At 41.6% G+C, this 20,180-nt stretch overlaps 6 protein-coding genes across 7 annotated transcripts; 3 read left to right on the top strand and 3 right to left on the bottom strand.

The window, feature by feature from the left end:
- Positions 1–1,040: 1,040 nt before the first annotated feature.
- LOC135160112 (glycerol kinase 3) lies at positions 1,041–4,240 on the bottom strand. The gene is made up of 4 exons (XM_064116298.1): positions 3,823–4,240; positions 3,274–3,532; positions 2,777–3,000; positions 1,041–2,689 (listed from the first exon to the last, which is right to left on the bottom strand). The coding sequence occupies exons 1-4, from the start codon at positions 3,892–3,894 to the stop codon at positions 1,700–1,702; spliced, it is 1,545 nt and encodes a 514-aa protein (XP_063972368.1). The 5' UTR covers positions 3,895–4,240; the 3' UTR covers positions 1,041–1,699.
- Positions 4,241–4,776: 536 nt separating this feature from the next.
- LOC135160105 (vigilin) lies at positions 4,777–12,079 on the top strand. Its single transcript, XM_064116291.1, has 4 exons — positions 4,777–4,918; positions 5,066–5,131; positions 6,490–10,023; positions 10,245–12,079. Exons 3-4 carry the CDS (start codon positions 6,538–6,540, stop codon positions 10,488–10,490), a joined length of 3,732 nt encoding a protein of 1,243 aa, XP_063972361.1. The 5' UTR covers positions 4,777–4,918; positions 5,066–5,131; positions 6,490–6,537; the 3' UTR covers positions 10,491–12,079.
- LOC135160117 (dual specificity protein phosphatase 19) lies at positions 12,068–12,758 on the bottom strand. Its single transcript, XM_064116308.1, has one exon. It carries the CDS (start codon positions 12,756–12,758, stop codon positions 12,186–12,188), a length of 573 nt encoding a protein of 190 aa, XP_063972378.1. The 3' UTR covers positions 12,068–12,185.
- Positions 12,759–12,776: 18 nt separating this feature from the next.
- Positions 12,777–19,674, bottom strand: LOC135160115 (uncharacterized protein). 2 transcript variants are annotated; one of them, XM_064116303.1, is made up of 4 exons: positions 19,538–19,674; positions 13,933–14,064; positions 13,532–13,813; positions 12,777–13,400 (listed from the first exon to the last, which is right to left on the bottom strand). In XM_064116303.1, the coding sequence occupies exons 1-4, from the start codon at positions 19,576–19,578 to the stop codon at positions 12,923–12,925; spliced, it is 933 nt and encodes a 310-aa protein (XP_063972373.1). In that variant the 5' UTR covers positions 19,579–19,674; the 3' UTR covers positions 12,777–12,922. The 2 variants fall into 2 exon arrangements, with proteins under 2 accessions (XP_063972373.1, XP_063972372.1); XM_064116302.1 differs by lacking the exon at positions 19,538–19,674 and adding an exon at positions 14,155–14,334.
- Positions 14,542–17,101, top strand: LOC135160108 (UDP-glucosyltransferase 2-like). Its single transcript, XM_064116295.1, has 5 exons — positions 14,542–15,308; positions 15,522–15,941; positions 16,020–16,248; positions 16,340–16,565; positions 16,648–17,101. Exons 1-5 carry the CDS (start codon positions 14,751–14,753, stop codon positions 16,928–16,930), a joined length of 1,716 nt encoding a protein of 571 aa, XP_063972365.1. The 5' UTR covers positions 14,542–14,750; the 3' UTR covers positions 16,931–17,101.
- LOC135160110 (UDP-glucosyltransferase 2-like) lies at positions 17,283–19,961 on the top strand. The gene is made up of 5 exons (XM_064116296.1): positions 17,283–17,927; positions 18,228–18,647; positions 18,853–19,081; positions 19,174–19,399; positions 19,513–19,961. Exons 1-5 carry the CDS (start codon positions 17,442–17,444, stop codon positions 19,784–19,786), a joined length of 1,635 nt encoding a protein of 544 aa, XP_063972366.1. The 5' UTR covers positions 17,283–17,441; the 3' UTR covers positions 19,787–19,961.
- The last annotated feature ends 219 nt before the right edge of the window (positions 19,962–20,180 follow it).

Raw genomic sequence — 20,180 nt, 5'->3', positions numbered from 1 at the left:
TTTATAAAACTATATTTTTTTCTAGTATATTTTTTAGTACCACAAGGCAAACCAGTTATTTTAATAATTTTTTCAACAGGTAAAATGATGTCAACTCATTTCTCAATATCGCCCCTGCTAATGAGCTGGCGTTCACAAAGACTTTTTCCGCTCACTCCCTAAAGCGGCATTTAATTGCAGTGTTAATTTCTTATTTCTCGCGGCAAATGGGATTTTTTTCAGCGGTCTAATTACTTTAGAAGTCACTAATGGATATTGGTGCTGATAGATTTTCTAGTGAAATCAGTTAATAAAATTTCTGTTATTTTTTCAATAAATAAAAATGTATTGACTTATTTCGCAATATCTCCCCCGATTAGCTGCCATAAAGACCCATCTACTCACCCCCTAAAGTGGAATTTGTTTGCATTTTTTGTTTCTTAAGAAGACGTGGAGAATGGAATTTTGGTAGTGCTCCAATTTTTTTCAAACATATAAATCCATTTCTCTTGCTGGAATATTTTCTACCTAGACAGGTCAAACACGAGTTCTCTTATTATTTCGACAGGAAAACCAATATTGACTCATTTCCCAATATCTCCCCCTGTTGACGAGCTTCCTACCATAAACAAGGAAGCACTTTGATACCTCTGCATGACTCCAATGTTCTATCGATTACATTCACTTATTTTTCGTAAAAAAAGAAGATTGATGTCCAATATCAGAGCTGTGGCAATGATAGAAAAAGTTTTTCTATGGAACAGAAGTTTATTTGCTGCCGTGACGAATGCAATACCATATTTCATACAGGGGTTGCTCCACGGGGTAGTTTCACTAATTGTAGCACGGAGTGGGTAATCTGACGGTTGCGAGTTACCATCCCTAACTTTCCCTAGGTAATGATCACCATTCAAGCAAAATCACGAGTATTTTGTCTTCAGAGGAATTGACAAACCAAAGTTTGTGGGTTCAAATCCCTCGATCAGTCTCAGTGACGAATGTCTGTCACCAAAAAATAAAGGCAAAAAGTCCATCTCCCCCAAATGATTACTGATAATCCATTGTGATAAAAAATATCTTCAATCTTATTCAACAAAGTTTTACATAGTCCAATTCTTAGCTTAAAAAAACTGAGCAGTAAATGAAAGACTGTGACCCAGAAAATTTCACAAATGTGTGTACGGATTAAGCGTTAACATCATTAACTTTGAAGTACCTGTGACATTAGCACCCATTAAAGTACAACAATCAAACTCCATCACTCCTTAAATGACACATAAAAAAATTTCAAAAATTGAAATATCACCACCTTTTAAACAGAATAGCTTGACCGATAAATAGACGCCTAAGCAAACTCTCCAATAGATAAATTAGAATACAAAATCTATACAAGAAAATGTTATCACATGATTGAAAATAACAATATATGGTCAAAACTGAAAATAATGTTTACATTTTGTTACTCGTTCGTATCAGTAGAAGAAACTGGATAATTCAGGCCTAATCAAGATGCCACTGCAGAACAGAAGTATTAAAAAAATAAATACTTTTCTGAAGTAAATCCATATTCGGCAAAAGCATTTTTTTCCGCAGTATAATTTCCCCCCATTGGTGTCCATTTACGGTATCCACCTACAAGCTAGATTCCCCCATCAACAACATAAGTACAACTCGACAACGTACAATAATATCCCCTGGTTCAGCCCAAAAATCCCCCATTTTATTCCAAACTTGACGAGAGATCCCACTTCATGGACCTCTCAACAGCCATCTTCCACTTGGAATAACGCAGGTCCCTCTCGTCCTCCCCAATGGTCGAGCTGAACTTGGTCATCTGCGACGGCTCAACTTCTGAAACGTCGAGCAGGCCAGCCCCAATGCCGGCTAAAATGGCAGCGCCCAATGCCGTCGATTCGACCATGTGCGGCCGGTAGACATTGATCCCAGTCAAGTCAGCTTGTAGTTGCATCAACAGGTCATTTACAGTCATTCCCCCATCAACAAGTAAAGCCGACAATTTAGTCCCCGAGTCCTTGACCATAGCCTCCAGAATGTCCCTCGTCTGGAAGCAGACAGCCTCCAAAGCCGCCCAGATTATGTGATACTGCTGTGTGCCCTCGGTAATCCCACAGATTACTCCCCTCGCGTCCTGCTGCCAGTGGGGCGCGTAGAGTCCTGAAAATGCTGGTACAAAATAAACATCTCCACAGTTCTTCACACGCTCTGCCATCTTCTGCGTCTCGGCGATGTTGCTGATCAACTGCATATTGTCCCTCAGCCAGGATAGGGCGGCCCCAGCTACCGCAACAGATCCCTCGAGGGCATAAACAGCCGGTGATTTTCCGAACTTGTAGGCGACTGTTGTTATCAGTCCCTGGGTTGAGTCGACTTTGACGGTTCCTGTGTTGTAAAGGAGGAAGCAGCCGGTGCCATAGGTGGCTTTGGCCTGGCCGGGCTTCAGGCAGAGCTGGCCTAGGAGAGCCCCTTGCTGATCACCAACACAGCCGGATATGGGGACTCCTGAGAGGCAGCTGGGATTGGAAATTGTGCCGTAAATTTCTGCGCTGGATTTTATCTCCGGGAGCATGTGTGCGGGAACGCTGAAGAACTTCAAGAGAAGGGGGTCCCATTTTAGGGTCTCGATGTTCATCAGGAGCGTCCGGGAGGCGTTGGAGACGTCCGTTATGTGGAGCTTTCCGTTCGTCAAGTGCTAGAAGTGAGGGGCAATTTGAGAGCTTGGCAGGAGGGAATGGAGCTGATTTGGGTCTTAACTCGGGTAAAATAAATATGTTCTCACCCATATGAGCCACGTGTCAATCGTACCAAAAGCACAATTCTGAGCATCGACTGCCTGCTTGATTTTGGGAACATTGTCGATGAGCCATTTGATTTTTAGCGCACTGAAGTAAGGAGACAGGGGAAGACCACAAATGGGTTTCAGGTAATTCTTGTTTCTAGTTTTGTTTGGAATCTGGTCCATGACGTCTTCGAGGGTTGTAGTAGTTCTCATGTCCAACCAAACTTTTCAAAGAAATTTTTCATCATTAGATTTGCGGATAATTTTATATTTCAATTGATGGTTCTATTCATTAATTGATAAAACAAGTCGGTGTTTTTCATTTTTGGCGGTCAGCTGAACTGATACCCTTCAAAATTCACAACAGATAACTTCAACTTCATTTTTATTGATTGCATAAATAATTCCGCCTCTTTCCGCTGCTTTATTCTCATGCAAACGAATGAATGAGGTAGGGAAATTAATACAAGGCCCGGGAATAAATATTTTAATTGTACCTATGGCGTTGTGCAGGGGCTCCCCAGTCTTTCTGTCCCAGACAACAGTTGTTTCCCTCTGATTTGTGATGCCCACAGCCTTGATATCAGAACTATCAATTCCCAGATCCTTCAGGTTCACCATCACCTTCGCGATGCATTCCATTACCGCACTCAGAATCTCCTTCGGGTCCTGCTCCACCCATCCTTCTTGAGGAAACTTCTGCTTTATCTCGATTTGATGGGAAGTCACTACCTTTCTTTTTGCAACATCAAATATCTGAAAAGCAGGTTTCACAAACAACTTTACAAAGGATACGAATTTTCATTCTACAAATCGACTAATCGAATGAAGAACAACTAAGAGCTGATAATTTAATTATTAAATCGGATTAAGAATAACTGATAGTCGAATTTCCATTTTTAGAATTTTTACAAAGATAATTAGGCACCAGTACAGTTATAAAATTCCCTTCGTATGAGGAAATTCTACGAGTTCCTTGCGGAAAATTTTTGCATGATGTCACATTTGTAGTTTTATAATAATTTAGAAAAATCGTGGACCCTTACCAAGAATCGAGCACTGCTGGTACCTTCGTCAATGGCTCCAACGTAGTACGGCTTCTTCTGATTTTGAGGCATTTTTCTTTCACTTCTTTGTTTACTCGACTCAAGTAGGATATGGCCTGTTCCTGCGGCCTTAATTTCTCACACGGTGACCCGATGATTAACCTTTCTATCAGAAATTACGTAAGACCATTGCGGTGTTTATCAATCCACTCTCGCAAATGCCAAGGGTCGATTTTCGACGAGCCCGAGGGGAGAGTTTAACCTCAAAATATTAACCTTCGGTGCAGGTCTCGAAGTTGCCATGAAATTAAATAATTATTCAAAAGCAATCGATAATAATGCTTTATTATTGCTGGTGGAACATCATTGTTAACGTCGACAATCAATTTGAGTTCCAGTATTCCTCTAGGGACTAGGGGAATTCCCCCAAGAGAAGAGCATTTTTTTTGCGAAAAGAGAGAGAGCTTCGATGAAGATTTTAATAAATTGTCTGCTATGTTCTTTCGACTATGTTTTTGTAAGAACTAATTGTTGAAGTGAACTTTACTTTTCAATATTTTCCGCTTTCCTTCTGGGTTTTCAAAATGGCCGGCAAAAAACACAATAACGATTTTCCGTTGAAATTCCCTACATATCTCTAGTGCTCAAGGTCATTACCCGACATGCCTTCAACAAAAATTCAATATCTAAAATGGACAAATGGAAAGATATCTCCAAATTCAACGAAGAGATCAAAAAAGTGTCATAATACTTTCTGTAAAAAAAGAGACCTACAAAAAAGGTCATTTAAGAATTTCGGCTTTTTTCACGTTCCAAAAATTCGCCAAAATCTGCTCCCAAAGTTGTCTCCATTTCTTTCTTTTTTCCCACTTCATTTTGCCCTACATTTCAAAGAGAAAAAATTTTAAAAATCCCCATCATTCTCCAGAGCCCCCTAACCGCAGTATTTCCACACCCTAGAAATCCCCAATCCCCTCCACGGAAAAAATCAAAACCCCCGAAAAACCCCGACGATAAAAAAAAAAGAAAAACTCTCTCAGCTGCAGCAGTGGCGCCCGACTCAGTACTCCTCGTCTCATTTCACTTTGCGTTACCGGTAAGGAAAGTCGTCTTTACTCCCCCATCTCCTCACTCCCGTCTCTGCAAAAAAAATCCTAATTCAATTAACGATCCCGAAAAGTCCCGTAGACCGGGCAAATCACTCCACCGAAAGTCTAAAACTCCAAAAATATTTTAATTCCAGGATTCCACAGTAAGCTGGCGACGTAATAAGTGTCATTATTCGACCGGACTTCTCAAATACGGTAGAGTAAGTAGATTTTTTTTTCTTCATTTAAACAATTATCCGTCACTAATCCCCGTGTTAGTGTGACAATTTTGACCCGGGAATTAATTTTTTTTTCTCGCTAATTATCGGTCATACCACGTCCCGGATTACGTAGACAAGAAGGTCGTGTCGATGGGAAGAGGTTACCGTTCTCGTGACGTGTCAAAGCCCCGAGAGATGTGAAGGAAGGGAAAAATTCTCCATCATTCCATATGGTCGTTACCTCCGCGACCCTCCAATCACTGCATTTTCACGCATTTTATTTTACATTTTCTCCATTCACAGCCGAAAATTACAATTGACAATTAGCCTTCGTAATCACGTATTTTTAAAATTTTCATTCACTTCGGTATTGTTCCGGTTTGCGGTGAGTTATCACTGGGGGAAGATAGTGGCATTTGGGTTGAGTCAAGTTTTTTTTTCGGGTTTGTGCTCTATCTCATGGACTTTGGAGTGGAGTTTTGGAGATTTGAGTGCGACAAGATTTCTGTTTTTCATGGAGAATTGTGCTGTCCATTTCAGGGGGCGAGGTGACTCGATTTTTATTATTTCTGGTTGATTTTTGGGGGATAATCCGGCAGGAAAGGGAGATGGAAAAATTTTTGTGATGGCACTTTTTGTAGAGAAAAAGGAGGGGCACAAAAAAGCTTCTCACAGATATTTTACTTTGGTGATCAGATTTCCATATATTTTGCACAAAATGGGAAAAGTTCATGTGCCCATGACACTGATAAGTAAAAAACATTAATTCCAATGTCTCTCGTAAAAGAAAAACAACAACTGAAAAAACTGATTACATTTTCGTGTCATTAAAATCGAATTATAAATTGAAAGCGCGTTGCAAAACTATTATCACAACTGAGTCAATATTCCCATATATTGTTGCTTGCAAAATACAGCGAGAAAAAATAAAAAACAAGGTATCGCACCCATGTCCTCTTCCGCACGTAAATGACCTATTAAAAATGTTGTAAAATTTCGTCTTCATCGTAAGGAAAGCCATAACATTACAAAAAAAAATGTATGAAGAAGTAAAGCTGGAAGAATTATACGTAAAATTAATTTATATTTAATCGTTTTTCCTGTAATCTAGTGGACATTGCTTTCCATCTTCCACTGGAAATGTCGGTTCCACTGACAATCTGACAGGAAAAACAAAAAAAATTACCAAATACATTCTAAAAATAATTGAATCTCAAAAAAATATCACAGAATTTTCTGTTATCGTTGCATTTAAGCTCATTATCACACTCATAAATCATCAACGAATCCCCCTCATCTTTGATACTAACGAAATCCGACCTTCGTCTCCGGATTCAAGAGAGAAATAAATATTTCAGTGCTACTGTAAAGACTCGGCACGATCCAGGACACTCTCAACCTAAAGGATGCAGCAGCAGCAATCAGCAATGGAGGAGGGAACGGCGTACGAGCCCCCCACCTACGACGAGACCTTTCCCGAGCTCCCCGGCTCAGGGAGTAACTCAATAACCTCCACCCCCCTGCTAAGAATGAATGATCGTATGCGAGTTGGTTCGTCCCACGTGACGCAGGTGTTTCACGTTCCCATGGAGGAACGTAAATTCGATCACAGTAATAAATTCGGTGAGGGTGAATCGATGCGCACGTGTCAAACGATAATGAAAGAGACCCGCACGCACATCGAGATGTCATCATCGAAGAATCAAGTCCTTACATTCGTACTGACCGGCAAGCAGAACGAAGTGATGGACGCGAGAAGAAGAATTTTGGCAACTTTCCAGACTCAGACTAGCAAGCAGATAACTATTCCGAAGGAACATCATCGCTGGATTCTGGGAAAACAGGGACAGCGTCTGAAGGATCTGGAAAAAACGACAGCCACCAAGATCAACATGCCCTCGATGGAAGTACAGAGTGACATAATAACAATCACAGGAACTAAGGAGGGAATTGAGAAGGCTGAGCACGAGATTCATGTCATATCGGATGAACAGTCGCGAAAGGCCTTCGAGCGTGTGACAGTTCCAAAGATCTACCATCCATTCATTCGGGGTGCACACGATGAGAATCTCAATTCAATGATAACCGAGACAGGAGCTCGAATCAACATTCCACCGCCATCCGCCCAGAATGACCAGATCACAATAGCCGGTGAGAAAGAGGGTGTCAATAATGCCAAGAGAATGATCGAACAGATCTACATGAACATGGAGAAGCGCTGCAGTTCTGTATCGGTTGAAGTGCCGAAATCTCAGCACAAGTACGTCATAGGACACAGGAACAGTACAATAGCTGAGATTCTCCAGTTAACGGGGGTTTCTGTGGAGATGCCACCGGCTGACTCGCCAACAGGAACAATAACTCTTCGGGGTCCCCAGGAGAAATTGGGTCAGGCACTTGACAAGGTCTATGAGAAAGCCAACTCGGTGCGTACGATCGAAGCACCTGCGTGGATTCACAAATACATTATCGGTCCCAAAGGTGCTAATATCAACAAAATCACCCAGGACCTTCCGAAAGTCAACATCAGCTTCACCGCCAATGTCGATAAGATCAAGATCGAGGGACCACCTGAGGACGTGGAGAAGGCACGGGAGCACGTTGAGTCACACGTACAGGATCTCATAAACAAGCTGACATTTGTTGAACTGAAAGTCGATCCAAGATACTTCAAGCATATAATAGGAAAGAGCGGTGCCAAGGTGAATCGTCTGAAGGAGGAGACAGACGTGGTGATCAATATATTCGAGGCCGATGGCCAGAATATGATCAGGATTGAGGGAAAGAAGGCGGGAGTGAGAGAGGCCGAGACGCAGTTGACGGAGATGGTGAAGAAATTGGAGAACGAGAAGGAGAAGGACGTGATCATTGATCATCGCCATTACGCAAGCATAATAGGTACCAAGGGCTTCAATATCAAGGAGATCAGGGACAAGTTCAATCATGTCCTGATAACGATTCCTGGGCCTGAGGAAAAGGGGGATATCGTGAAGATACGAGGGCCCAAGGTGGATGTCGACAGGTGCCACAAGTACCTCATGAAGCTTGTCAAGGAGCTCGATGAAAGTTCGTACGTCGTGGAGGTGCCGATATTCAAGCAATTCCACAAGTACGTGATCGGCAAGGGGGGGGCTAACCTCCGGAGAATTCGCGAGGAAAGTCAGACGAGGATAGACTTTCCTGCAGAAGTGGATGATACCGATGTTATAACGATCACAGGTAAAAAGGAGAACGTCAAGATCGCTTGTGATATGATTCAGAAAATCCAAAACGAGTTGTCGAGTGTTGTTGAGGAGGAGGTGACGATCTCTCCAAAGTACTACAACCGCCTGATTGGAATCGGTGGCAAACTCATTCACTCCATCATGGAGGACTGCGGGAGAGTGATGATCAAGTTCCCACCAGCTGATAGTAAAAGTGATAAAGTAACAATCAGAGGTCCCAAGGACGACGTTGAGAAGGCGAAGCAACAGCTCCTCGAGCAGATCCATGAGAACGAGCTGTCGAGTTTCTCAGACATCGTCAGGGCAAAGGAGGTCTACCATAAATTCATAATCGGTCGTCAGGGGGCCAATATCAAGCGAATACGTGAGTCTACGGGGGTGAGGATTGTCTTCCCGACTGAGCATGACGAGGATAAGGAGGTGATCACGATCATTGGGAAGAAAGACGGCGTGGAAAAGGCCAAGGAGGAGCTGGAGGCCACTATCAGGGAGATCGATAATATTGTTGAGGACGAGATGCAGATTGATCCTAAACATCATCGGCACTTCGTCGCGAGGAGGGGTGGAGTTTTGTACAAAATTGCTGAGGATTGTGGAGGCGTGCAGATATCATTCCCGAGAGTGGGGGTGGATTCTAATCGGGTAGTCCTCAAGGGGGCGAAGGATTGCATCGAGGCTGCCAAGCAAAGAATGAGGGAGATTGTTCGGGAGTTGGAGTCCATGATTTCTATTGAGTGTGTCATTCCTCAAGTACATCACAGAACTGTTATGGGCGCTAAGGGCTGCAAGGTCCAGACCATCACGTCTGAGTTCGATGTGCAGATTAAGTTCCCGGAGAGGGAACCTCTTCACAGGGAGGAACACGAGGAGTCTCAGGTCAATGGTGAGGGAGGAGAGAATGGGGAAGTCAAGGAGACACCAGCTTGCGATATTATTAGGATTACAGGACAGCCGGAAAACGTGGAGAACGCTAAGAAGGCACTGCTCGATCTGGTCCCCATCACCATTGAAGTCCCCGTGGCATTCGATCTTCACAGGTTGATCATCGGAAAGTCTGGAAAGGACGTGAGGATCCTCATGTCGAGGTACGATGTACACATCAATCTGTCACCTGCCGAGGAAAAGCTGGACATCATCAAGATCATTGGGGCACCTCCTAACGTTCTGGAAGCCAAGGAGGCCATCCTGGAGAGGGTCAATGATCTTGAGGCGCAGAAACAGGAGAGGGTGCTCAAGTCGTTTGAAGTCAAAATTGAAATCGATCCGGAATATCATCCAAAAATTATTGGACGTGGGGGCGCTGTCATCAAGAGAATTAGAACTGATCACGATGTGCAAGTGAACTTCCCCAGAAAGGGAGACCCTGACGAGCACATCATCACGATTACTGGGTTCGAGAAGAACGCCCACGAGGCGAAGGACGAGATTATGAAGATCGTCAATGCTTTGAATGAACTTAATAAGGAGGAAATACGTATTGACTCTGCCGTACACTCGAGACTCATTGGGGCACGGGGGAAAAATATCAAGAGAATTATGGATGAGTACAAGGTGGAGATCAAATTCCCCAAGAGAAATGATGAGGATCTCGATCTTGTGACTATTATTGGACCTGAGGAGAATGTCGTCGAGGCTAAAGAACACTTGCTCAATCTTGAACATGAATATGTGAGTATTTTTTTGTTTATTCTGAAGGAGGAAACGTAGGTTTTAGACGTTCATTTCTATGCAGCCCCTGGAGCTGTTGTCTTTTGCAGGGAAAATAATAATAATAAAAAAAAATTTTATTCATTTTTTTTTTATTTTGAAATTGTAAACAAATTATAAACTGTACATTTTTCCCCTCCCATTTAAAATATGTAGAATAACCGTAATTGTTTTGCCAACAGCTTCAAGACATTGAGGAACGGCAAATCCGTCAATCCCTCACTCGCACCACTAAACGCGAGTTGGAGCGTCCACGTGGCAGCGAATCAGACTCTGGTTTCGTGGTCAAGGGTGCCCCCTGGGAGCAGAACGCGCCTCCAAGGTGTGCCCCAGACACAGCAAGTGTCGCTGACTTCCCGACCTTCGTCGGTCACGATTCAAATCAAGTCCCGGTCTCGGCACCCGAGGGCCCCTGGGGCAAACGTTAAGCCTCCAACTGAAAAGGTAAAAACTTTCCTGTAACGAAGCGAAAAAATCGAGTGAGAAATTCGCATTCTTTCCTCGATTTTTTCCACAAGATGCGAAGAAAAAAAAATGGGACTTCTTCCATTTTTTCACATCATTATATCCCCCTCCCCCATCCATTGCTGATCGCTGCTGCACATCTGAATTAATGACCCTGGCCACTCAAATTGGACATCGAATGATTTTTGCTATAGAAATACCAAACAGTCTCGTTTATTTACTCTCCAATTGAAATTTGTTAATTCTCAATGAGTTTTCTCTCGTATTCATGTATCTGTAGTCGAAATGCATTTTATACTCAAGTATTTTTCCAACACTTGAGATTACTATCAATTAATGGATTTTCTCTACAGATATATCGTACTTAAGACTGGCTTCGACGTCGAAAAGACACCCTCGTGCAATTGTACATTTCCTCTGTATTGAAATTTATTTCTCCTCGAACAACGAATTCTTTTTTTGTACATAAAATTGCATTTTTTCGTTCTCATTCTCGTTGAGTGATTTATTCTCTTGGTTTATCGAGGGCCTTTTGTATTTATTGATTGCATAAAAAAAGTGAGGTTTGCGTCCCATTGTGACTATTCTATTCATGTGCACCAGAAGGACAATTTTTTTTATTCAATCACATGAAAAAAACAGCCACAAAAAGCATAAATAAAAAGATCTAATAGTACTGATTAAATCGCATACGTCTACATGAGGCCAACTAGTTGATAAAATATTATGACTAAAAGAAGAGAAAAAATAAGTGAAAGAGAATGACAAAAATGAATAAAAATAATAATCTACTTATTCTGTTAAAAAGTGCCTTGTCTATTTTCTTCGGGGACAGCTCATTTTTTCAATTGTTGGAGGAATGTGAATATTAGTAATTATGTATATGGACATATTATGTAATTGAGTATATAAATGATTATGCACGTGTACTAAGTAACGAATAGAAACTAATAGCGATAGAAAATCGGAAAACAAACAAAAAAAAAGTAAAAAGCTCTTCAAGTAGCCAATATATGCCGAATATTATGAATGAGAAATTAATGAATATAATGAACAATATAAGTTTTATTAATCGTGAGAGTTTGTGTACGTGTGCATGTGAAAATGATTGTGTAACGATAGAATATCCTCCCCCCTGAGGGGATGAAAATTGATAAATTAAATTTTTTCATCGAGACGATGATGTTAACGATGTTAATGTATTTTCTAGATTTTCAGCCAATTTTTATAAGCCTAATGAAACGACCTACGTTCCACCATCACTGGGTAAATTAAGTGATCGACTAATCAATTGTTTGATTGATATAGATGATTAATGAAATTATTTGCTGATATCAAATGTGCATGAGACAGGGAGATGAAATTTTATCAATTTTTTAAGTAATTTCGGATAGAATTGTAATTATTATACATAATATACATACTATAATGTAATGGTGGATCATTGTGAGCTGGCAATTATCGTATGGAATTAATTGATCAATGCGAAATACTGTAATATTAGGGTAATGCCAATATGATTAAATAAATCAATGAACTGTTGTTAAACGATTATGGACTTACTTTATTCACCCGTTCCTGTCAATTTTTTCATATGTCAAATCCTATTTTACAATGAAGTATTATACATAAGACAGCTATTTTGACAATTCTCTCATTCATTTTTTGGTCTCAATTTCTTTCAACTGCTTGACAAAGCCCTCGTTGGGTCTCACACAGGGTCTTATCCTTTTAACTTTATCCAACGCCTCTTGGAAGTTCAAGTTCTCCTCCCTCATGAGGTAAGCAATCACAATTGTGGCGGATCTAGAGATCCCCGCATTACAGTGCACGAGAATATTCTCCTTTCGACAATTCCTGATTACATCGAGACAGTTGTCCAGGACCTCTGCTATTCTGAACTCGGGGACATCTAATATCTCGAAGAAGAAATAGGAAATCGAGGGGAATTTCACGTCTGGCTCGATGCCGAGACTCAGAATGCTCTTGATATTGTTTTCCTTCAGAATTTCTAAGGAAAATACCGGATCCTGGGAGCTCAGAAACACCCCAGGGGCAACTCTAGCGACCTGGAGGTCTGGTTTATTATCAACAACGAAGGAATACCCTTCACCTAGCTTCTCCGCAGTCTCTCCCTGCACTTGAAATTTTTCGCCCAAATAATTCGTTAGAATTGTTTTTGTTGGCTTCAGAGACTTCTTACAATTTTTAATCTGACTTGAGAAATCCATTTTGTTTTTTTTTACAAATTTACTTAATGTTTTTTATACTGCTGCTATTTTTTACATATTTATCACTTTCTTCGATTCTCCTTGACGAAGAGAAACCTAACTCCCTCAGATCCCCAAAAGCACGAGAATAAATGTTCTCAATTTTTCTAGGAACAAATCACCAATCAGTTCACTATAGCCAGCTTCGTCGTGGGCGCCTCTACGTTTGCTTCATGATGAATGATGTACTTATTCTGCATCTCCTCCTCATCATAATTAACAGTCTTGAGGTAGAGTCCTTGAGGTGGTGCCATGGGAATTGAGGGATTCCAGTTTTTATTGTTGGGTACCTGTAACATGACCTTTACGTCCCGTTCCGTGATGGTGCCAGAGGCTATTCCAATGAGCGTACCAACGATCCTCCGGACTTGGTTGTAGAGAAAGGACCTGGAAGACACGTTTATCTGCCAGAAGGTGAAGTTCTGAGAGAGGGGATCAAGGGGCATGAGTGAGGGAATCTCCTCCACATTCAGGGTTGACAGCGTTCTGACGTAGTTTAGTGTACGGTTGGTGCGATTCTTCCCTGCGAATGTCTCGAAATTTTGTTTCCCCATAAACAGGGGAATCGCTCGTTTCAACGCATCTATGTCGATCTTTTCTCCACTAGAAGTTGGAATAATGGAAATGATTAACATTCACCCCAGATCTCCCAGTACTTTTTGTTGTTTGAGTTTTCCACGTGACAAGCAAATCGATTACTAATCACAGAATAATAATTGAAAATATTGTCTTACCGAACGTGCCAGGACCTTCCTAATTCAGAAATCGGTATTCTATTCTCTGTGCAGTCCTTGGCCACCCCAAAACGATAAAAATACTCCCTAGATTTAGCCGATCTCCTCGCGTGAAACTCATCAGTTACGGGTAAGATCTTTGTCAATCGAATCTCATGACCACATCTTGCGAAATACAAATTAGATCGTCGGATTATTGTGTCTGTATCGTAGATGATGCCTGCTGGATGGTCGAGGTTCACGTGAACAGTTGTATTTATAGCGTGGACGCCAGCGTCCGTTCTAAAAAGAGCTTCGATGATTCAATGGCTTTGGGGGAATTCATTCCCCAAGGGAGAAATTTAAATTACGGAATGTCTTGTAGAAATTCTCGTTTTTCTTTGATTAAAATCATTAGTCACCTGCTGGACGTATATACCAATGGTTTCACAAGACTCTTGGGGATGACAGTCGCATGTAAACACGTTTCCAAAGCTCCTTGGATGGTGTCAATGTCCAGAAGCTTAGTGGCTCCAATTTGTTTAGCTGCACCCCTAAACAATAGAAAAAAATCGTCACCAAGAACTTTCTCCAGAACGCAACATTTACAGCTAACAGTCCTCGATAAAAATGATCGTAAATACCTGTAGCGGGTGCCTATGTAGGACAGATATATCAAGTATCGAACCATAATTATTTATTCATAACATGAAACACAAATCAAGTCTTCGGATAAAAAAATAAAAAATTGAAATGCCTCGAGCACTTAGTGAATTCGTTCACCACGCGTGGAGAACATAACCTCACATAAAAATTTTAAAAAATCAGACCAGTAAAGGTAACTTACCGACAAATGTAAATTTTTTCAAATGCTGTGCTTTTGACGATTGTTTGACAAATATGAACTCAACTCAACTTTATAAGCACAATTATTGTCACTCTATTGCTTCACACGCCATTGCGTGTGAGACGTTAATATGTTATAATCGATTTCTATAAAACCAGACTTTGCTTCCTGGTGAAAGCTCTGCCAAAAATAAATAAAAATCCCAAACTGATAACGCTAACTTCGTTTATCATGCATATGGATTCCTCACAATTATGTCGTAATTTCCTGCAGGATTTCCCATACGAAAGCCATAATAAATTCTATCATTTTTTGGGCCCATAACATATCGCACTTCTCCTTGAACAAATAAGTCAACTCTGAAATTCGCTAATCCCCAGATTTGGCAAGAAAATGATAACGCAGTATCTCTTGATAATTCCCAATCCAAACAGATATAACTTCACAAACATTCACTCGAGTCGGAGCAATTACCCAAAAAAGTCATTACATAATTTTTATTCCAAAATTTTCTCCTGCCCTCGAGGCAAAAACATTCGAAAAATGTCAGTCCCAAGATTGCTTCTCCTGGTCGCATCGTTATTAATTATTTACAATGAATGCACAAGTGCACTGAGAATCCTTGCGATATATCCATTCCCCGGTAAGAGTCACTCCATCGGAGCCGAGCATCTCCTCGAGGAAATGACACGCAGGGGTCACACCATCGACGTCGTGTCCCATTTCCCCCGGAAAAATCCCATACCAAATTATCGTGACATCAGCCTCCGAGGATTACTCCCCATGTTCGCGAATAATGTGACGTACGACAGGATCAAAGGATATAATTTCATCCACCCGAGGGAGTTTGTTCAATTAGCCGGGGTCAGTGTGTGTGAACTGCTCGGCGAGCCGGTTCTTCAGGAGTTAATGGAGACACCCAAAGGGACTTATGACGTCATTCTCGTTCATGTAATTACTACGATTCATTTATCACAAAGTCTATAATTATTGATTGTGCCTCAATTGCATCCGGAAGATAACGACTCCCCGACAATTTCTTGATGTCATTGAGTGAAATGAAATGAGGATTCATTAAATGAATGTATCAATCAATGAACTAGTCAATTAAATTAATTTCCTATTATCAAGTTGACAATTTCTGAGGTGATATTTTGCTCCCAGTTATTTGCTGCCCACTGCTACATCGGATTCGGCAACAAGTTGAACGCTCCAGTGGTGGGAATGGTGACATCGAAATTCCAGGACTGGTTGTTCGAGCCTTTCGCCAATCCTCTGAATCCCTCGTACATGCCGAGCTTCTTCTCAACGTTCACTCAGCACATGACGTTCTGGGAGAGGCTGGAGAATACACTGATCACGGACAACACTCGTCTTCAATTCAGGTACTGGTTGGAGACTGAGAGCCTTCAAGTGGAGAAGTATTTTGGCAGAAAAATCTCCTCCCTCCATGAGCTGTACGATGATGTCTCCTTAATTCTCGTTAACCAGCACTTCAGTACAAATGAAATCAAGCCTTCGACGCCAGATATCATCGACATCGGGGGTCTGCATGTTTATAATAATACCCAGCAGCTGACGCCTGTGAGTGGACACAAGGAGAAGATCAAGCCTTTACCCAATTGAGAATTTTAATTTATTGCTTTTGATACTGGATTTTAGGAGCTGCAAGATTGGTTGGACAGGAGCACCGAGGGCTGTGTGTCGTTTACATTAGGATCCAACGTTGTCATCGAATCCTTTCCTGAGGAATTGTTGAAAGTCTTCTATCAGTCCTTCGAGAGCATTGCACCAGTACGAGTGCTGATGAAAGGTGATCCCAGAGCTCATCTCAAAGATCTGCCAACAAATGTCATGATATTCCCGTGGATTCCTCAGGTAGCTGTGCTGAGTGAGTTCACCAGTCGTTCTCGTAAAATTTCTTAATATCTCATTTGAAATAAATTTCGTCTATTGTCATGGACCAATGGTATGTGCTTCAGAACATAAGAACGTCAGGGCATTCATAACTCACGGCGGCCTCCTGGGAACTCAGGAAGCTATCGCTCACAGAGTTCCGATGATCGGAATTCCTCTTTTCGGTGATCAACACACAAATATGCGAAACTATGAAAAACGAGGAATTGCAGTGGTTCTGGACCTGAAGACCCTCAACAAGGATTCACTCACTGCTGCCATTACCACTGTCCTGGAGGATCCAACGTACAGGTTCGTCCAATTAAAATCGAGGGACCACTCGCTCCCTAACTAAGTGATCCCATGATTTCGCAATAAATTTGAATTATCGCAGGGAAAATATTGGGAGAATATCCGACCTATTCTGGGACCGTCCGATGAGTCCCTTGGACACGGCCATTTACTGGATGGAATACGCAGCGAGACGTGGGCCAGTCCTGAAGTCCCCAGCGACTCAGTTGTCCTGGTGGAAGCTCCACTTATTAGACGTTTACAGCTTCATCTTAATATGTATTCTCACAACAGTCTACACAATCACCAGAGTAGTCACACTGCTGTGGAAATGGGCTAGCGGAATTAATTCGAAAAATGTTTCAAATGCCAAAAAAAATAAATGATTTATCATCTTGTGGGATTGCACGAGAATTACTGGAGGATTAAAGTCAGACGTTGCGCCAAAGAATGAAGACTCTATTCAATTACTGAACTAATTATCTTAATATATGATAGAGCGTACTTCTTCCCTGGAATTTGACGCATGTCCATATCGCACATCATAATGTCTGCGTTGAAAATGACGGAAAGTTTATATTGTAAATTCAATAGGGTAGATCGATCTCGTACGATTCGATCTTCTCGCCAATAGTATTTTGACTTGCGATTATTCAATCGACGACCGATTTTGCTGACTCATAGAATTTATATTTCTCATAATTCTGTTGCAAATGGGGAAAATTATATTTTTTCCTCAGTGCATGTCCCGGAATTTCGTACACATCGACCACTGGTGTACCTTAACTAGTTGACTGCGTATTCCGGGGCCGAAGATCAGCTTAATATTCGCTTATAAGAGCATCTTTATGATAATTCTCAAGCTGAGTAGACACTGCAGAATAGTTCAGTCTAGTGATGCCAGTGGCAGCGGCAGGTCATTGCGAATTTTTCCGTCTTCATTCTCTCTTGTTAATTGACGTACGGGCGTTACAAATGTCGGCTACACGATTGCTTTTTTTATTGGCGCTAATCTTACTCATTCACAGTGAAAGCACGAGTGCACTCAATGTTCTCGCGATTTTTCCATTCGCTGGTAAGAGCCATTTCATCGGTGGCGAACATCTGCTGAAGTCAATGGCACGCAGGGGTCACGTTGTGGATGTGGTGTCACATTTTCCTCAGAAAGACGCGATACCGAACTATCGTGACATCAGCATTCGAGGATCCTCTCCCATTTTCGCGAATAATGTGACGTATGAACATTTTGCAGACTTTAATTCTCTAAACATGAGGAATTTCGCGGAAATGGCGGGGACCACAGTGTGTGAGTTACTCGGTCTTCCGGTTCTCCAGGAGCTGATGGACACACCCAAGGGGACTTACGACGTCGTCATTGTAGAAGTAATTATTATGATTTTTTTTGCCGTTGTACTACGAACCGATTCACGTTTTAACATGTGAAATTAGAGCTAATACGTTCAATGACGCAAAACACGCTCAATTAAGCTAAAGAAAAAAGATCGAAACTAGCAAATTATCGCGATAGACGGCGCCCAAGAATTATCTAAAAGGTGGCGGAAGGTCACTCGAAGTGCTGGAGATTATTTCATGAAGTAAATGTACTTAATTTTTTCGAGTATAAACACTGAATTGTTGGGAGAATATTCTAAATAATTTCTTCATATCTCATGTTATTTACAGTTCTTCGCTTCCCCTTGTTACATTGGATTCGGCCCAAAATTGAAAGCTCCTGTAGTGGGCTTCGGAACGTGCAAGTTGCAGGACTGGTTTTTCAGCCCTTTCGCGAATCCTCTGAATCCCTCGTACATGCCGAGCTACTTCTCAACCTTCGCCCAACGTATGACCTTCTGGGAGAGATTGCAGAATACATTCCTCGTTAACAATGCTCGTGTTCAATTTGATTATTACTTGAAGGGCCAGATTACCCAGGTGGAGAAGTATTTTGGCAGGAGAATTTCAGGTCTTGATGAGTTGTACAACGATGTGTCCTTGGTACTCGTTAATGAGCACTTCAGTACCAATGACATCAAGCCTTCGACGCCGGATATCATCGACGTCGGTGGACTGCATACTTATGATAATACTCAACAATTGACGCCTGTGAGTGGGCTGCAGTGGTCTTTCCTCTCGTTTGGGAATTGAGCATTTCAATTTATTATGTTTCTCTGGGTCATCCGAAGACTAGAACAAGTGCATGTTGGGGGGAAATCGCTTGCCAATAATTTGTGACAACGATTTGATGAGAAAAAATCAATGCACTTATCCTAGTTTAGAAATTTGCGACTGATTCGGCAATGAATTTCAGGAGATACAAGACTGGTTGGACAGGAGCACCGAGGGCTGTGTTTATTTTACCTTCGGCTCCACCGTGAACTTCGAATCCTTCCCCAAGGAATTATTAAAAGTATTCTATCAGTCCTTCAAGAGTATTTCCCCAGTGCGAGTGCTGATGAGAGGTGATCCCAAAGCTCATCTCAAGGAACTGCCAGAAAATGTCAAGATGTTACCGTGGATTCCCCAGGTAGCTGCACTGAGTGAGTTCACGAGTCGTTCTCATAACATTTGTTAATATTCGCAGTTACCCTAAATTTCCTAAATTACCATGAATCAATGGTATGTGCTCCAGAACATAAGAACGTCAGGGCGTTCATAACTCACGGCGGCCTCCTGGGAACTCAGGAAGCTATCGCTCACAGAGTTCCGATAATCGGTATTCCTCTTTTCGGTGATCAACATACAAATATGCGGAGCTATGAAAACCGAGGAATTGCTGTGGTTCTGAATCTGAATACCCTCAACAAAAATTCGCTCACTGCTGCCATTAATTCTGTCCTGAAGGACCCAACGTACAGGTTCGTCCAATTAAAATCGAGGAACCCCTCACGCCTTAATTAAGTGACCCCATGATCCCGGAAACGACGTTGAATTACCCCCACTATCAAATCTAAATTCTATGTCATTACAGGGAAAATATTGCGAAAATATCTGACCTCTTCTGGGACAGGCCGATGAGTCCCCTGGACAAGGCCATTTACTGGGTTGAATATGCAGCGAGACATGGGCCAGTCCTGAAATCCCCAGCAACCGAGTTGTCCTGGTGGCAAGTCCATCTATTAGACGTTTATGGATTCGTCTTAGGATGTGCTCTCACAATTATCTACACAATTATTAAGCTCATCGCACTGCTGTCCAGGGCACTCCGTTCGCGAAATGTCTCAAAGGCCAAGAAAAACAAGTAAATGAAATTAACGCAGAAAAAATCATGAAATTTTCATTGAAGACTCAATGTAATTTGCCACTGAATACTCTTATTAAATTATCAATTCAAATAAATTGAGGAATAGAAGAGATGTTGGTTCCAACATTACAGAACCGTAAAATACAAATTAATAAAAATCTAAATATTTGTACATATATTTTAATATAATATATATTTACCTATGCATATCCATGTAAGTCTATGACTAAGCTAGGCGAAATAGATCGACGAGGAGAAGCTGTAAGTGTAACTACTTTTGTTAAGGAATTTGTACAGGAATTTCTCCCTACACGTTCCCTTAATAATCCGTAAATCCAAGGCTTCCCATTACTGCAAAAAGTCCGTGACATCCACTGGCAATTTTTTACTCCTTG

Source organism: Diachasmimorpha longicaudata, chromosome 3 (assembly GCF_034640455.1).
Source record: "Diachasmimorpha longicaudata isolate KC_UGA_2023 chromosome 3, iyDiaLong2, whole genome shotgun sequence".
NCBI lineage: Eukaryota > Metazoa > Arthropoda > Insecta > Hymenoptera > Braconidae > Diachasmimorpha > Diachasmimorpha longicaudata.
The sequence above is the reverse complement of the archived record's forward strand: the minus strand, read 5'-3'. Positions and strand labels throughout refer to the sequence as shown.

Bases quoted from the DNA above. Each gene is read 5' to 3' on its own strand.
- LOC135160117 (XM_064116308.1), bottom strand. From the start codon at position 12,758: ATGGATTTCTCAAGTCAGATTAAAAATTGTAAGAAGTCTCTGAAGCCA.
- LOC135160105 (XM_064116291.1), top strand. From the start codon at position 6,538: ATGCAGCAGCAGCAATCAGCAATGGAGGAGGGAACGGCGTACGAGCCC. The intron at 10,024-10,244 runs GTGAGTATTTTT...TTTTGCCAACAG, and splicing joins TCAATCTTGAACATGAATAT to CTTCAAGACATTGAGGAACG.
- LOC135160108 (XM_064116295.1), top strand. From the start codon at position 14,751: ATGATAACGCAGTATCTCTTGATAATTCCCAATCCAAACAGATATAAC. The intron at 16,249-16,339 runs GTGAGTTCACCA...TATGTGCTTCAG, and splicing joins TCCTCAGGTAGCTGTGCTGA to AACATAAGAACGTCAGGGCA. The intron at 16,566-16,647 runs GTTCGTCCAATT...GAATTATCGCAG, and splicing joins CTGGAGGATCCAACGTACAG to GGAAAATATTGGGAGAATAT.
- LOC135160112 (XM_064116298.1), bottom strand. From the start codon at position 3,894: ATGCCTCAAAATCAGAAGAAGCCGTACTACGTTGGAGCCATTGACGAA. The intron at 3,533-3,822 runs GTAAGGGTCCAC...CCTGCTTTTCAG, and splicing joins CCAGCAGTGCTCGATTCTTG to ATATTTGATGTTGCAAAAAG. The intron at 3,001-3,273 runs GTACAATTAAAA...TTCTTTGAAAAG, and splicing joins GCCCCTGCACAACGCCATAG to TTTGGTTGGACATGAGAACT.
- LOC135160115 (XM_064116302.1), bottom strand. From the start codon at position 14,201: ATGGTTCGATACTTGATATATCTGTCCTACATAGGCACCCGCTACAG. The intron at 14,065-14,154 runs GTATTTACGATC...TCTATTGTTTAG, and splicing joins TACATAGGCACCCGCTACAG to GGGTGCAGCTAAACAAATTG. The intron at 13,814-13,932 runs GTGACTAATGAT...AGCTCTTTTTAG, and splicing joins TTGGTATATACGTCCAGCAG to AACGGACGCTGGCGTCCACG.
- LOC135160110 (XM_064116296.1), top strand. From the start codon at position 17,442: ATGCCAGTGGCAGCGGCAGGTCATTGCGAATTTTTCCGTCTTCATTCT. The intron at 19,082-19,173 runs GTGAGTTCACGA...TATGTGCTCCAG, and splicing joins TCCCCAGGTAGCTGCACTGA to AACATAAGAACGTCAGGGCG. The intron at 19,400-19,512 runs GTTCGTCCAATT...ATGTCATTACAG, and splicing joins CTGAAGGACCCAACGTACAG to GGAAAATATTGCGAAAATAT.